This window comes from Taudactylus pleione, unplaced genomic scaffold, assembly GCF_031769625.1.
Source record: "Taudactylus pleione unplaced genomic scaffold, aTauple2 ptg000682l, whole genome shotgun sequence".
Classification (NCBI taxonomy): domain Eukaryota; kingdom Metazoa; phylum Chordata; class Amphibia; order Anura; family Myobatrachidae; genus Taudactylus; species Taudactylus pleione.
The window spans coordinates 1,505,460-1,522,555 of record NW_028285084.1 but is presented as its reverse complement, the minus strand read 5'-3'; the positions used below and the strand labels follow the sequence as shown (position 1 = coordinate 1,522,555).

Sequence of the window (17,096 nt, the reverse complement as noted above, 5' to 3'; positions counted from 1 at the left end):
GTTCATTTCTGTCAGAAGCTAATTGCTCATGTGGTAGGGAGTATATATTGTAAGTTCCATTGGGTCAGGGATGGATGTGAATGTTCAAGTATTCTCTGAAGCATTGAAGAATATATGTCCACTATATAAATAATAATAAACACAATTTTGAAATTGAATATCTGGCTACCTGGAGGACATGCAGTATAAGCTTAATACAGTTTTTTTGACAATTTCAATACCAGTAGGCCCACAAGGACTACCAACAGATTGACATTGTGATTTAATATCTCTCCTAAAAGAGTACAAATTTCAGAGCAAATGGTACATATTTTTGAGCAGTTCTACTAGGCATGAAGAAAATCACCTCTGTCCACAGCATCATTGAGAAAGGGGAGAGGTTGAAGGAACTATTTTCTGTAATCTAGTTGGGGACCTTATACCATCTTTCATATATTTTATATGAATTCTCATTAATTGTAAAAATGGAAGATGTATCTACTCCAAGGCTCTACACCTGAAGGAGAGACCAGGTCCTGTAACTCATGTTTCAGTAGCGATTCAAATGTGGAGGAGTGATGTATACCATACAAAAAAGAATAACGTGCTTCAATGGATAGTTGTTGCAAATTCCTCAAAAAGGTTAAGATTTCTAAACTGTTTTCAAAAGTAATGCATCTTACAGTAACGTTGGGTTGAGAATTTCATTAAAAACATTGCAAAGTTGAATGAGTAAAATATTTGTTAAAGTATTATCATTTCCATACATTTGTTATAATTTATACAATTGAAATATGACCCTACAGAGGCCTATAAAAATGAGATTGACATAAGCATACAGCTGGGTATCAGTAAAGACTACATTAGCACAGAAACAGCAGAATTTCTTACACAAACCATCCTAAAACACCAATAATCTACAGTATACTCTTCCCAAAGTCCACAAAAGTTTGATTGATCCCCCCCAAGCAGACCAATCATTTTGGCAAGGGGATCCCTTTTTTCATCCTCTATTTCAATATGTGGACTTCTACTTGCAACCTGTGGTGTAAAATACCTACATTACATCAAAGATACATCTGCTTTTTTTAACATGCATCTCTAAGATTAACAATTTGCAGACACTGCTGGTGACATTAGATGTGTCATGTCTGTACACCAGCATACTGTCTGATTTAGGGATGAATTTGTGTCGACATGCCATTACCTCCAACACACTTTACACAGGCCCACTAGTTAAATATATGATGCTGCTCATTAATGTCATACTACACAAAAATTATTATTTTTTTTAAATGGTTTTTATTAGCAGAAGCATGGAACCGCAATGTATTCAAATATTGTGCCCTGTTACACATATTTGTTTATGGTGGAGTATGAGCTAACACATATCTTCAACAATTCTTATTTCTCAAAATACATCAGCTCGTGTGTCCACTATATTGATGACCTCTTTGGCATGGAGGGGAACTCAGATTTTTTACATTTCTTGATTACTTAAATACTCTGCCCAGCACTATTAGCTTTTGCTCTAACTTTACCACTTTAGCTAATAATAATAATTTTTGTAATTGGATGTTACAGTACTGCAAAGTGGTGACCATTTGTCTACTAATTGTTCACCGAGCCTTTCCGACAAGAGCACACTGTTACATGCATCTAGTTTTTATCCTCCATCTTTGAAGAAGAGCCTTTCCTATGCTCAATTATTGCAGGTTTTACAAAGATCTGTTCGATGCATCGCACATCATGGCACAAAAGTTTCTTTATCATGGATATAATAAAGGGCAAGTCAAGGAAGCACTCAATATAGTGAGCTTACAGAAACATGAGACCCTATTTCTGGCCAAACCTGAAGCTTTGACCCCCCCAGGTCAGAATTTCTGCAGCACTTTTACAACTGCATCCAGATTCACATGTAATGCTATTTAGAAAAATTGGCACTTACCTCGGGTCCTGTACTTTCTAAAGAAAGAACAGGCAAACTCAGATTTGCATATAAGAGAGGACCAAATCTGTGAGATCTTCTTGTGGATATGGACTGGTTATCTAACTTGCCTGGTGCCTACCACTGTTTTGCTTGTGTTCTGCACTTTTCTGTCCACTGGTTCTGTATTTACGCATCCTGTAACACACAAATGGTACCCTTCCAAATACAGATTGAACTGTGAGGGCAAATTTGTTATATATGTTCTAAACTGCCACTGTAGGTTATTATATGTAGGTAAGACTGATAGAATGCTTAAAGAGAGTAAGTTAGCACAACATCTCTCCTCTATTAAAAAAGCACTGCATCCTGCTGTTGCTAATTGTGATCTTAAAAACTTAACTGTAGCAAAACATTTCCAAGAAAACCAGCATATATTTTGCCAACTTAACGTGCATACACACATAATGATTTTGTAACCAACTATTTTCTGTCAGATTTCCCTTGAATAAGTGAACGATTTTTTGAAGTGTAATGAACGATTTTTACAACGAAAAATGTTCCTTCCCTTAATGAAAATCATTATGTTGGACAGTCTGAAATGGACGATGAACAATAACTACAAATGGGAGCACGCTTGAACGATTATTGTTCATCGTTATAACTCAGAAACTGAACGATTTTTTGAATGATAACGACGTCGTTAACAACAAATCGTTCAAAAAAATCGTTACGTGTATATGCACCTTTTAAATGTTTTATTCTGCACCACATCCCTCTGCTCAGGAGAAGGGTGACAGAGAAAAAATGTTGTTACAACAAGAAGTTAAATGGTTTACATAAACTGCATTCCTTAACCAGTGGGTGCTTTAATTTAGAGGCTGTTTCGTCATCTTCTATTAGTAACCTTGCTGGACTAAATGAAGAATTCAGGATGCATTGTTTTATGTGATTTAATTATAGGCATTGGTTTATGTAATGCCTTTATAGTCATGGTTTTGACATGATTTCGATCTATTCTTGTTCTCTGTACTCTAATGGAGCGTACACACGGTCAGATTTGTCAGACTTGTCAGATTTGTCAGATGAACGACTGAACGATTAAACGATTTGAAAGATTTGAACGATTTTACCAAAGTTTTGAACGATTTGAACGATTGAACGATTTTTGACTGCATTAAAATGAATGGAATCGTCCAAGTCTGACTGCAAACCCATCAGATGTCAGATATCGTTATCTGACAAACGGGAACGCGCATCGTTGATCGTCCGTCGTTCAGGCATGTCAGATATGAACGATTTTCCTTCAGATATGAACGACTGAACGATTTTTAAATCGTTATCGTTCATATCTGAAGGAAAAATCTGATCGTGTGTATGCACCATTACATGAGTCTCCTATTCTTAACATTTCTGCATATTATGCTCTTCATTTGATGTAACTGGCTACATTTGTGTTCTGACAGTGTTGCTCTTTTTCTGAGAGTGATCATCCAGATACTGTTTCTTATTTTATATTATTAGTTACATTTGTATCCTTATAACAACATACTTTTCCCTGCAGATCTGAAAAATACATTACTGAGCTTAGTGGTTATCTTCCAAATGTTCCTTACACTGAGAATTGTGTTTGACTGGACAGGTTTTTTTTTGTCTAGCACTGGTTTAGCAATAACTCCCTTTAAATTTATCACATTCGTGTAAGACTTGGATTATTGGTCACAGGCATTTGCTTTCAGAGCAAATTCTGGGAATACATGTTGGAAAAAATGCACAATAAAAAGTTAGTCAATTCTGGAATATTTTTATTGCACAATTTATTTAAATGAGCTCTATTCTTCATGTTTTTCCTGTTACCTGTGGAAGATCTAGTTGAAATTAAGTCAAGGATTTTTTTTTGTCCTGCTGATATTGTATACCGTATATACTCGAGTATAAGCCGAGTTTTTAAGCACATTTTTTGTACTGAAAAAACCCCCCCTCGGCTTATACTCGAGTGATGCTCCAGGACCAGGGCCGCTTCTCCCGTTACGCAGCTGAGTAGGGCGGCACATATTGGAGGGCGCCTCACTCACTGCGTACCATGCGGGCCACGGTGCAGACTGTGTCTCTGTGACACAGCTGCACCGCGTGTGTAGTGCTGACCGGACGGAGTTCGGTCAGCACTACACAGTGCCAAACACACAGCCGCCGGCAACTGCAGCTGTGTGTTTGTTGTAATTAGCAGCCGATGACTGTCAGTCTGTCAGACTCTCATCGGCTGCTGCTGCTCCCACTGCGTGAGCCATCTTCCAGCTCCGCAGTGTGTAATGGGAGAGACATCATGATGTCATGACGTCTCTCCCATAATGCAAAGCGGCCGGAGGTGCCGGTAGCAGCGTCGGGACCAGGAGCGGGGTTTCAGGTAAGTGATTTTTTATTTTTTTTTCATTATGTTTCTCTACTGGGGGCACTACCAGGGGGCGGAGTACTATTGGGGGCACTACCAGGGGGGGATATTACTACTGGGGGCACTACCAGGGGGGGGTACTACTGGGGGCACTACCAGGGGGGGGGTACTACTGGGGGCACTACCAGGGGGGGATTACTACTGGGGGCACTACCAGGGGGGATATTACTACTGGGGGCACTACCAGGGGGGGGATATTACTACTGGGGGCACTACCAGGGGGGAATATTACTACGGGGGGCACTACCAGGGGGGAATATTACTACGGGGGGCACTACCAGGGGGAATATTACTACGGGGGGCACTACCAGGGGGGAATATTACTACGGGGGGCACTACCAGGGGGGATTACTACTGGGGGACAGTACCAGGGGGGATTACTACTGGGGGCTCTACCAGGGGGGATATTACTACTGGGGGCACTACCAGGGGGGGATTACTACTGGGGGATAGTACCAGGGGGGGGATCACTACTGGGGGCACTACCTGGGGGGGATTTCACTACTGGGGATATTACTACTGGGGGCACTACCAGGTGGGGATTACTACTGGGGGCACTACCAGGGGGGGATTATTACTGGGGGGGATTTCACTACTGGGGGCACTACCAGGGGATGATTACTACTGGTGGCACTACCAGGGGGGATATTACTACTGGGGGCACTACCAGGGGGGGATTACTACTGGGGGATAGTACCAGGGGGGGGATCATTACTGGGGGCACTACCTGGGGGGGATTTCACTACTGGGAATATTACTACTGGGGGCACTACCAGGTGGGGATTACTACTGGGGGCACTACCAGGGGGGGATTATTACTGGGGGGGATTTCACTACTGGGGGCACTACCAGGGGATGATTACTACTGGTGGCACTACCAGGGGGGATATTACTACTGGGGGCACTACCAGGGGGGGATATTACTACTGGGGGCACTACCAGGGGGGGATATTACTACTGGGGGCACTACCAGGGGTGGATATTACTACTGGGGGCACTACCAGGGGGGATATTACTACTGGGGGCACTACCAGGGGGGGATATTACTACTGGGGGCACTACCAGGGGGGGATATTACTACTGGGGGCACTACCAGGGGGGGATATTACTACTGGGGGCACTACCAGGGGGGGATATTACTACTGGGGGCACTACCAGGGGGGGATATTATTACTGGGGGCACTACCAGGGGGGGATTACTACTGGGGGCACTACCTGGGGGGGATTTCACTACTGGGGGCACTACCAGGGGGGGATTACTACTGGGGGCACTACCAGGGGGGATATTACTACTGGGGGCACTACCAGGGGGGGATATTACTACTGGGGGCACTACAAGTGGGGGATATTACTACTGGGGGCACTACCAGGGGGGATTACTAGCTGCTGCTGCATTTCCCACCCTAGGCTTATACTAGAGTCAAGTTTTATGTGGTAAAATTAGGTACCTCGGCTTATATTCTGATCGAGTTATACTCGAGTATATACGGTAACTAATTCCAGTTTACATTCTACCTCACCCATGTGGGTTTCAGTCTCCACCTCCTCAGCCTTTAGGAGATAACATTATGTATTGCTTCTAAGTAACCTAATTTCCATAGAGGTGATGCTATGTTTCATGGATATTTCTGACCGTTTTTGTTGTTGAATTTGGTTAATTCTGGAATATTGAGTGTTGCATGTGAGATAACAATAGAACTTTTGTTTGTTTTTTCTTGTTTGTTTATATATTGGAGGACAGGAGGAACCTAATTTATTTATTATTTTTTTTTAAACTTCCCTTCTCCTTTCTTTCCTTTACTTCTTCTTTAAAATGAACATTTAATAAGAGTTGTTCCTTTATCATTATAAAATAACACTTCCTTCTATTATTCATGAATCTATCGTTCACATTTAATTACTGCTCCTCTTATTGCATCATACTGATTTCATTAGACCATGTATGTTTGAATTCAGATTGAGTCAAGATATAGGTAAACAAAGTCCTAAATACACTCTTAAATACCGTATGGACTGTACTAAGACTAATTTTGCAGTGTTGTTTTTGTGCCAGGCCTTTTAGGTGTTGTGAACCTCCATTTTATCGGTGCCCGGCCTGAGTCGGGTCACCATTTTGTAGTGGGCTGCTGAGGCAGCCCAGATATCTTTATTTTTGTGATTTTAGTTCTATTTTGAAGTTTTTCTACTGAGTGGGTAGCAGCAGACTGTCCACAACGGCTGGGGATTTTGGCGGGCGTGGACATTGTTAGTCAGCCCCACGAACAGACCCAGACTGCATCCCGGACACAAGGGGACAGGTAAGGCGGTGACCCGTGGATAGGCAGTCTTACCTCTGGACTCAGGGGACGGACCGGAGCTGCTGAGAGTGAACACAGGCTTTGTCCACAGTGATCCACTTGACCACCAGGGTACATATGGAGCAGGAATCCAGCGCCCCGGTGGGTAATAATTGGCATGGGGAGGTCAGCTTTCCCCATTAAAGCGGCCCCCCCCCTCAGCTCAAGGTGCCATTCCTCTGAGGTTTCGCTTCCCTGAGCTGCTATCTTCCTCCAACCGTGCCTCTTCAGAGGTCTCCAGCAGCCATTTTCTTTATCCTCACAGAAGATGCTGATCTCTCTAACACTGACTCCCCTCCGGGGGAGGAAGAAAGTCCATAAAAAATGTATATTCCTGCTTTGGTGCGAGCTGTTAGATCCATCTTACTAATAGAAGATGACGAAACCAGCCTCTAATTAAAGCACCCACTGTTTAAAAGACAGAAAGTGGCTTCAGCAGAATTCCCTCTATCGGATCAACTAGCTGAACACATGGCAGCAGCCTGGCGGACGCCTGGTAAGAGGTTTCAGCTCCAAAAACGTCTGACTTCCTGTTATCCATTTTCTGCGTCTCATTGTTCAAAATGACTCCTCCTGCTGTGGATTCCCATGTTACACGATTAATTAAGAGCGCTACATTGCCTATCCCTACAGTAACCTCTCTGAAAGACCCTACAGATAGAAAGGTTGATCTTTCCTTAAATCGATGTACTTTCTTTCAGGGGCTGTTGCTCGTCCGACCATGGCTATTGCATGGGTGGCTAAGGCAATAGAGTGCTGGGCTGACGCACTTGAAGACTCTTTTCCCTCAAACGCATCTAGGGATCAGATGTCTTTCATAGCTCCCATACGTGATGCAGCTTCTTATATTGGAGAACCGACATTGGATGCCAGTCTCCTAACTTATAGAGTTTCGGCCACGGCAGTGTCTGCCTGCCATACCCTGTGGCTACACTCATGGAAGGCCGATGTGGATTCTAAGTAGGGCTTAGAAGTATTGCCCTACAATGGAGAAATCTTGTTTGGCCCAGACCTTGACAAGATTGTAACCACATTGGCGTTATCACCTACCGCATTTCTGCCTTCAGCATCTGCTACTACAAAGCCTCGGTCTACATCTTTCAGGTCCTTTCGTCCCCAAGGAAAGCCTAAAGGTCAGTCATGTTCTAGGCAGTCCACTTCCATTAGGGCCACCAAGCAGGCCTGGAACACCAGATGCCCTGCTTCACAATCCGAGGACAAGCCCTCAACCTGATGGGACCAGCCTCCGCCTGGGGGACCCCAGAGTAGGAGGCAGACTTCATCAGTTTGCCCAGTGTTGGTGTCAAACAACCACGGATGCTTGTGTAAGAGAAGTGGTCTCTCATGGTACGCCTTCACATTTCTAAGACTGTCACCCCACCATTTTTTCTGCACAGACCTTCTTTCAGACGCAAACAAGGCCCTGCAAATCCAGAAAGCAAAGACAGTCCTTGCTGCAAGCAGGGGTAATTGTTCCAGTCCCACTATCTCAGCGAGGGACCGGTTATTATTCCACTCTCTTTCTGGTTCAGAAGCCAAATGGGTCTCATCGGCCTATACTGAACCTCAAATCCCTGAACAAATACCTCAGGGTACCCAGGTTCAGGATGGAAACCCTATGCTGTATCATCCTAGCTTATGGAGCCTGGGGACTTTATGGTATCTCTGGATATTCAGGACACTTACCTACATGTACCTATAGCGCCCTCTAATCAGCGATATCTCCGGTTTGCTATACTACAGCAACACTTCCAATTTCAGGCTCTGTCCTTTGGACTATCCACAGCTCCACGGGTATTTTAACAAAATTATGGCTATAATGGCGGCCCACCTGCGTGGTCATGGTGTCCGACCTGCTACCATATCTGGATGACCTCCTACTCTTAGCAGGATCCTAGGAGGTGCTTCAACGCCATCTGCAGCTAACCATTGCTTTCCTTCAAAAGCACGGATGGTTAGTCAACTGGATAAAGGGCCTGATTCAGAGCCGCTTGTAAGCGGCCTCTCGTTCGCTCCGAGCGATGTTTGCCCAACTGCGCATGCGTACGGATCGTTATACGCATGCGCGAACCAGTCAGTGCGGCCGAAATTCATGTGCTCGCAAAATAGCGAATGCCTGATAATTTGAGTGACAGAATGAGGCCTATGTGGGTGGTAACAGGGGAAGGTGCTTGAAAATGGGGAGTGGAGATCAGAACGCAGGCGTGCTTAAAGGTCAAAACGGGCGTTTTATGGGTGTGCATAATTAAAACAGCAGCGTCATTGACCACGTCACTGGCTTATTTTATAGCCAGAACTGCTCGCAATATTGTGGTAGCAAAAACCAACCACAAGAATAGCGAGCAGTTCATACGCTGGTCGATGTACTCGATTAATCTAATAAATAGCGGACATGACGTAGGATGTGACCGGCCAGGGGGCGTATTTTTCAAAAAAACGACCACAAGTTTTGTTCGCTCGTTCAGACCTAGAGGCGTGAACAGACCGCAAAGAGCGAACGGTTCATTTGAATAGCCACCCCTATTTTCTGGACGAGCGAGCACTAATTGCGTCCGGCTCTGAATCAGGCCCAAAGTCCTCACTGAATCCTTCACAAAGCATGGTTCATCTGGGAGCCCTGCTAGAATCTCAGAATTAGAGAATTTTTCTAACATCAGACAAGATGTCCAGACTTCAACTACGAGTACGCAGATTCCTCCACAGTCGCAGAGTGTCATTCCACTCTGCAATGCAGGTTCTGGGATCCATGTTATCCACCTTCGACATGGTGGAGTATGCTCAATTCCACTCCAGGCCTCTGCTAATCCTCTCCAGGTGGTACGGGCTGCCCCATCGGATCAGAGCTCAGACGATGGTACTCTCTCCAGAGGTTCGTCTGTCCATATCTTGGTGGCTATAGACATCTCATCTAACCAAGGGTCGCCCCTTTTGGATCCCGGACTGGGTACTCCTAACATCGGATGCCAGTCTCCGTTGCTGTGGTGCAGTGATCGGTCCACACTCCTTCCAGGGCCATTGGACATCGATCGAATCAACTCTGCCGATCAACATATTGGAACTCCGAGCTGTCTACAGGGCCCTCTTACTGGCCCAGGACATACTTCAAGGAAAACCTGTACAGGTACAGTCTGACAGTGCCACAACAGTGGCTTACGTCAACCATCAAGTAGGCACTCGAAGTCGGGCAGCTATGATAGAAGTGTCACGCAATCTGACATGGACAAGGGTCACCTCCCGGCCATCTCTGCGGTGTGCCTTCCCGGACTTCTCAATTGGGAAGCAGACTTCCTCAGCCATCACAACATGCATTCCAGGGAATGGTCTCTTCACCCAGAGGTTTTTCAACTCCTAGTGAACAGATGGGGCCGACCAGAGGTGGACATCATGGCCTCCCGACACAATCACAAACTGCTGGTGTACGGGTCCATAACAGAGGATGCCGAGGCAACCTTTGTAGATGCATTGTCAGTGAAGTGGACCTTTCAGTTTGTATACCTACTCCCTCCAGCCTCCCTTCTTCCTCGAGTTCTTCGGAAGTTCAAACAAGACGGAGGCACTGTCCTGCTGGTGGCTCCAGCTTGGCCCAGACGTCATTGGAACTCAGATCTTCGGAGTCTTCCTGCTGCCTCAAGGACCGGACCTGTTGTTTCAGGGTCCTTGCCTTTACCTGGACCTGGGTTGTCTGTCTTTGACGGTGTGGCTCTTGAAATATCCCTCCTGAGGTTGAAAGGATTCTCTAGCTCTGTGGCCCAGACTATGCTCAGAGCGCGTAAGCCAGACTCTGCTCGGATCTACCACAGAGTATGGCATACATGTTTCCAATGGTGTTGTACCAGAAGCTACGACCCCCAAGTGTTTAGGATTTCCAGAGTCCTGGCCTTCCTCCAAGCTGGATTGAACTTTGGACTCCGCCTTGCCTCACTGAAAGCGCATGTCTCTGCTGTATCCATTTGAATTCAGCGTAGACTTGCTCTACTACAGCATGTCCACACCTCCAGTGGCTCAATGGGATTTGTCAGTAGTTCTCCATGGCCCTCCAGGGTCCTCTGTTTGAACCTCTGGAATCTGTGAAACTCAAGTGGCTCACAGCGAAGACTTTTTTTTTTCTGACTATGGCGTCTGCCAGAAGGGTGTCAGATTTAAGGGCGCTCTCCTGTCGCTCCCCATTTATGATATTTTCATCAGGACAGGGCTGTACTTTGGACTCGCCCTGGTTTCCTTCCAAAAGTTGTTACACGTTTCCACATTAATGAGGAAATTGTAGTCCCGGCCGTTCAATCATCAGACCTATCGGCAGGTGAGGCTTCCTTGGATATGGTCCGTGCCCATAGGATCTACGTGGACCGTACCAGTTCTGTTCGGAAATCAGACTCCTTATTTGTGCTCCTATGGATTTCACAAGAAGGGATGGCCAGCCAACAAACAGACATTGGCTAGATGGTTTTGCATGACTATCTCACAGGCTTACACGCAGGCAGGCCTTCCTGTACCAGTTACTGTTACTGCTCATTCTACTCGCTCTGTTGGTCCCCCGTAGGCAGCTTACCGTGGCGCCTCAGCTGAACAGCTTTGTAAGACGGCCACGTGGTCCTTTGTTCATACCTTTCTGAGGTTCTATGCCTTCAATACATTTGCCTCTCAGAATGCTTCATTTGGCTGACGGATTTTCCTCTCAGCACAGGAGCGTCCCCACCCTTGAATAACTGCTTTGTGACATCCCCAAGGTCTCCCTGTGGAGCCCTATGGACCCTGAAGAAGAAAATGAGTTATGGTAAAACTTACCTTTGTTAACTCTTTCTTTGAAGTCCATAGGGTCCACAGTGCCTTGTTTCTGGTTACCGGTTTCCCATCTCCTTCTACGGGAGAGTGTGATTCTTGTGTGTACCAGTCTTCCTTCTCTCTTCTCCTCCTCCGGCCTTTGGCTTGTCACGAACTGAGATGCCTCTGGCTCAGGGGCGGGGTATAGGAGGATGTACCGATGCATCCTGGGAGCTGAAAGCTTTAACTGTGTGGTACCCGGTTCTCAACCACCACCTACACCCCAAGGTCTCCCTGTGTACCCTATGGACTTCGAAGAAAGAAAGAGTTAACAAAGGTAAGTTTTACCATTACTCTAATTTTTTTTCTATCTCCACTTTCTCCTGCCCTGAATAATCTGTCTCTATACAACACCACCCTCACCTCCACCCTTCACTCTGTCGCCCTCAGAGTGACTTTGTTTTTCTTCACCTTAACGCTAGCATTGTACGCTCATATGCTATTACCTTCAGAAATGCTCCCAGCCTGTTGAACTGTACTGGAGGAAATTACACAGATTTCCTCCATTTCAAATTGCCTTACAAGTTAGTGAGTTACTCTGCCCTTGCTAATAGTCCTTGTCCTACCTAGTATGTTGTTGTATCATTGTATATTGTTCCTAGTCATGTGAATTTACACTATTGTCCTTGTGATATGTCAAGTTACACTGTTACTTTCTATATTTCTTGCAGCTCCTTAACAGAGCTAAATTGTGCCCTGTGCTGGCCTATCCCATTAGCCCGACGTTATTAGGTTGCGCGGAGCCAGCTGCACCGGTAAGTGCTGTGCTCTAATCACCGGCACAGACTGGTGCCTGCCAGGAGTATCTAAAGGACGCTTCGGTAGCCCTGCACCAATGATCCTGGCTGCAGGGTGCCTTTCCAGTGTACCCTGCTAGCCAGAAGCAAGGGCTGTGAGACGGCGACAGTGCAGCAGTTCTCGTCGCACACCCCTAATTACCTTGATTTGTTGTACAGTGCTGTGGAAACTTTTGTGGAGCTTTTAAAATAAAACAAAATAATGATTACACATATAGCTGTCCCAGTTGACTTTCACATTTAATATAATACTTGATAAATTTAAGATGTATAACAATAAACAATGCAAATAATGTAAGTACCACATTGTAGATAATAACTATTTATTGAATTTATTAATATGATCTAACAAAGCCGACCAATCAGTAATGACTATATAATAAATGATTCCACCCTAAACTAGTCATGAGAACTTGTAGTATACATTAGCTTGCAAAAGTCATCCCCTTAAAAAGTAAATGGACTTCTATGTATTACAAATGTCACACAGAATTCCAGTCAGTATTTTTATTGCAAACCATTATGCTCTTAAATTTTCAAACTCATAATAGATTATTATTTTTTTTAAAATAATCAATATCTGAACGTAAAGCCGTAATGTAGGTACAATAAATGGATAGACTACTGTTGCTAGAGAGAGTAATCTAGAGAAGGATTACTAGCACCCTATAATCCTCTACACAGTATCAGGGTTATTCCTGCTATTCCCAAAGAATAATAAACAACAACAATATATCCAGCCCGCAGAAGTGAACCTTGATGTTGGCTTTATATCTGTTAGCTATACAATGGCTGGGATATCACTTTCCCACCGATTAGAATTGAGGGGAAAATAGTTTTGTTTCTGATATGGCATTTATGCTGCACCTATCAATCAGGGTACGAGGTAAGCCAGCACTACTTTTATAGCTAGTGACTATATTTGCAAAAATGTGTAGTTATTGACTGCCATGAATATATGGTTTGTGTACTATAATGATTGTCCTGAACTGCTGTATGCACTTTTTACGACATTTCAGACTCCTTATGGTTCCCCATAAATAAAGGATATTTATTTATGCGCATATTTATTTTTCTTCCTAGTGCTCCACCTTTGCTTATGCCGGTGTCTGGAACAGCAACAAAAATGTCTACTACTACAACTACTACTGATAAATATGCTGTATTTAAAACAATCAAAGCGGCTAGCCGCCTTGAAAACACAGGTCATCTTACAGGTATGTGTTTTTATGTATAATCCTAAAACAGCATATACAAAATTAAGTAGCTGAAAATTATTATTTTGTTGAGTTTATCCTATAAGATGTTGTTTTGCAATATAAATTATTCATATGTGTAACTGGAATTCATGACATAAGCAGGTATGTTATGTACAAAAGGTAATCATTAAATCCAGAAGTGGGACTGAATGGAGTCTTCAACAACCGTACATGTTATTACAAATTTAAGCTTTAAGGCTAAGGTCCTGATTCAGACCTGCTCGCTAGATGCGATCGCTCGCTGCCAGCGTATGCAAATCCAGCGCACACCCAGCAAGGCAGGCGATTGCACGGCAAGGCATTAGCACGCCCACTATGTCTTGGCGAGCGATCACTTTGTGTATGCAGACGCCCACCAGCCATTCATAAGACGCCCACGTGCGCACGTCATCTCCTTGAAGAGCATGAAAACAGTGGTACATCGAGCACCATCGGATGTGCTTGCAGCGCTTGAGGTTGACTATGGCCGCAAGCACTGCGATCACTTCAGTGTGCAATACAACCAGGTGGCGTGTACAATGACGCTTGTTACCCGGAGGTCTGGGCTTGCAGCAACAACAGAGGTAAAGAGCTCACATTTATTTGGAACTGAACTTTCATATCCAATACTCCTTGCAATGTTGCAGTCGGTTCTTACTGGTCATTAGATGCTTTTTATTTTCACATTTTTTACAAATTAATTTATTGATCTATTTTTCCAATACAATAAAACTTGTGCAAAGTCCTATAACAGTTTTTTATGCAATTTTTTATATAAATTCAATATATGTGTAATGTGTGTCCATTCATGTTTATATATTTTCTGTTTGATTTTTATGTTCTTGATCTGGTATTTATTCAAGTAAGATATTTACAAATCCATCACTCAGTATATGTACATTCATATGAATGATCTATTGTCCATATTACTTGTGCTCATAGCGCAGTGCGGTTTGTGTTTTTTAAATGTACAATGACGCTGTCTGTTAACTATGCACGCCTATGAAACGGCCTTGAAACACACTATATATATATATATATATATATATACATATATATATATATATATATATATATATATATATATATATATATATATATAATATAGGTAGGTAGGTGTACATGGATAGTGACTATAGAGCGACCGGCTAGTTCAGTGTTGGCTAACCTTGACACTCCAGCTGTTATGGAACTACATAACCCAGCATACACTGCTACAGTTTTGCTATTAGGGCATGCTAAAACTGTGGCACTGCATGCTGGGATATATAGTTCCACAACAGCTGGAGTGTCAAGGTTAGCCAACACTGGGCTAGTTGGTTATAACTACAATAAATTGTGTGACTCAAAAACCACTTGATGAAGTCTTGAACTGACTAAACGCGTTGGGGCCTGTTGTTGCCATACCTGCCACATGAACTAATAAGCTGCTACCTCAGATAAGCTGCTCTACCTATTTATATACCTCATTCATTTATTTATTTTTTTGTTCCAAATCCCAAATGTCTTTGTTGTGTATGTTTATTAATTGCCTTGCTTTTTAAACAAATTATGTTTTTTATTCTAACTATTAAATTGTTGTTTTTAACCTTTCCTGGTTGCACTTTTTGAAGTATAATAATTAATATAGAATCACACTGAGTTAGTTTAAAATGTAGCAATTTATTCTACATATACTAACTCAATCTCCTTGTACTTGATGTTATGCACTTATACCTATATATGAAATAGGTTATTTCACATCTTGGCATTATTTTGCACATTTAGTCACTTTAGAACCTATTTATTTAAATACATATGTATATATGTTTTCACGTGGTTTTTGAGTCACACAATTTATTGTAGTTATAACCAACTAGCTGGTCGCTCTATAGTTAATATCTATGTACAACTATCTATGCTATTAGTAAATTCACCATTACTAACTACTTATTGACAGAGAGCTGACGCCTATACTTGAAAGGCTATTGTGCAGTTGTTGACGTTTTGATCTGATTGAAAGTGACACACACACACACACAACACATACACAGTGTGTGTATAATATATATATATTTAATTTAATATTGTACCTGCCCAACCCCACAACCAGTAGCACCACCACACATATAAAGAAAAACATTGTTTGACTCACCTTCCAGGCTCCAGGCCAAGGCAATCACACAGCAGACCTGGGGCAGCAGCTGCAGCTCCTGTATTTTCATCTCCTCGGTCTTCAGATGCGGCCGTCGAGGAAGTGAGCTGGTGTGGGGCTGTGCAGCGCGACCTTTGATGTCACACTGTACCCTACATCCCCACCGCACAGCCTGTCCGCTTTTCGAAGCCGCACTGAGCTCTGAGCTAAAGTGCTCAGCGAGCACTGCCCGCCTGCAGTCCCCGGTGACTGCCGAGGAGGACCACAGTGGAGACAGCTAAATGCTGTACTCCGCCGGTCTTAGTAGGGGAAGGGCAGTAGTGGCAGAGGACAGGGTGTGGGGGCCCCCTATGTGTGGGGGACCCTGGACGACCGCCCCTGTCGCCCTGCCTTTAATCCGTCCCTGGGCCTGCCCCTGTTACCACCCACAAATTACCTCTTCTGTCACTCATTCAACTGGGCTGTCTATGCTGGGCGAGCGAGCACTGCCCGATCTGTCGCAGTGGTTCGCGCACACGCATTGTGATGCATGTGCAGAATGCAAATATCGGCCAGCTACGAGCAATCTCATCCTAGCTTGCAGGTCTGAATCAGGTCCTAAGTCTACATTTGTGGACTTTAATAGTAATAGACTCCAAGGTTCTATGTTTATTAAAAAATTATAAGGTATTGCACATCAAAATAAATTATTAACAGTTCAGTAGATTAGTTTAAATGAGAACTGTAAATTCTATCTTTTGAAATAATTTTATTACAAATCTGAGATTGCCGATATTATTACATTAAAGAGGTCACTTTCACTTATCTAAAAAATATTGAGCATTAATTTGTACTTTTATCACTTTGTTTTGACCTAACCCCTTCCTACTAAATATTATAGTAATAGAAGAAGCCACTGGAAACAGATGTCAAGGCACATTGTTTTCTAGATCTATGTATGACTGGGTACACACTTAGCGAGCTGCCAATGTGCCGCCTGTTGGTGCTGATGAACAATATATCGAGCAGTCAGTACACACTGCAAGATCCGGTAAATGACCGCCCGATATATCGTTCCCTGCACCATTTACCTTGCCGGCGTCGGCAACTGAGTCGATCCATCAGCCATGCGTGCAGGCAGATGGAACAACGTTGTTGAATGATCCGTGGGAGCACGCATGGTGGATACACACTAGACAGTGTGCCCAATATGTCGGCACGAACTGGGGATTTGACGACATTGTCTAGTGTGTACCCAGCTTACGTCTCCTTTTCCTCTACTGCCGTAACTATGCCAATTGAAGAAAGAAATAATGCAAGTCTATTTTTGCAGTTATGGTAGTAGTAGTAGTATAACTCCAAATGAATTTTTAGCCAGTTAATCACCTTTCAGTCATTCATAACTTCAAATATATATTGGTAAATCCAAATAATGCTAA

The 17,096-nt window shown here is 43.6% G+C and overlaps 1 protein-coding gene across 3 annotated transcripts in view; it reads left to right on the top strand.

The window, feature by feature from the left end:
• Window positions 1–17,096, top strand: part of SYNRG (synergin gamma) — a 125,679-nt gene that overhangs the window by 49,282 nt on the left and 59,301 nt on the right. For all 3 annotated transcript variants that reach the window (XR_015872459.1, XM_088455968.1, XM_088455967.1), the window contains exon 11: window positions 13,390–13,523. Coding sequence is in view for 2 of the 3 variants with exons in the window: in XM_088455968.1 (XP_088312094.1) it covers window positions 13,390–13,523 (134 nt within the window). In the remaining variant the exon portion in view is untranslated. The remainder of the gene's footprint in view (window positions 1–13,389; window positions 13,524–17,096) is intronic.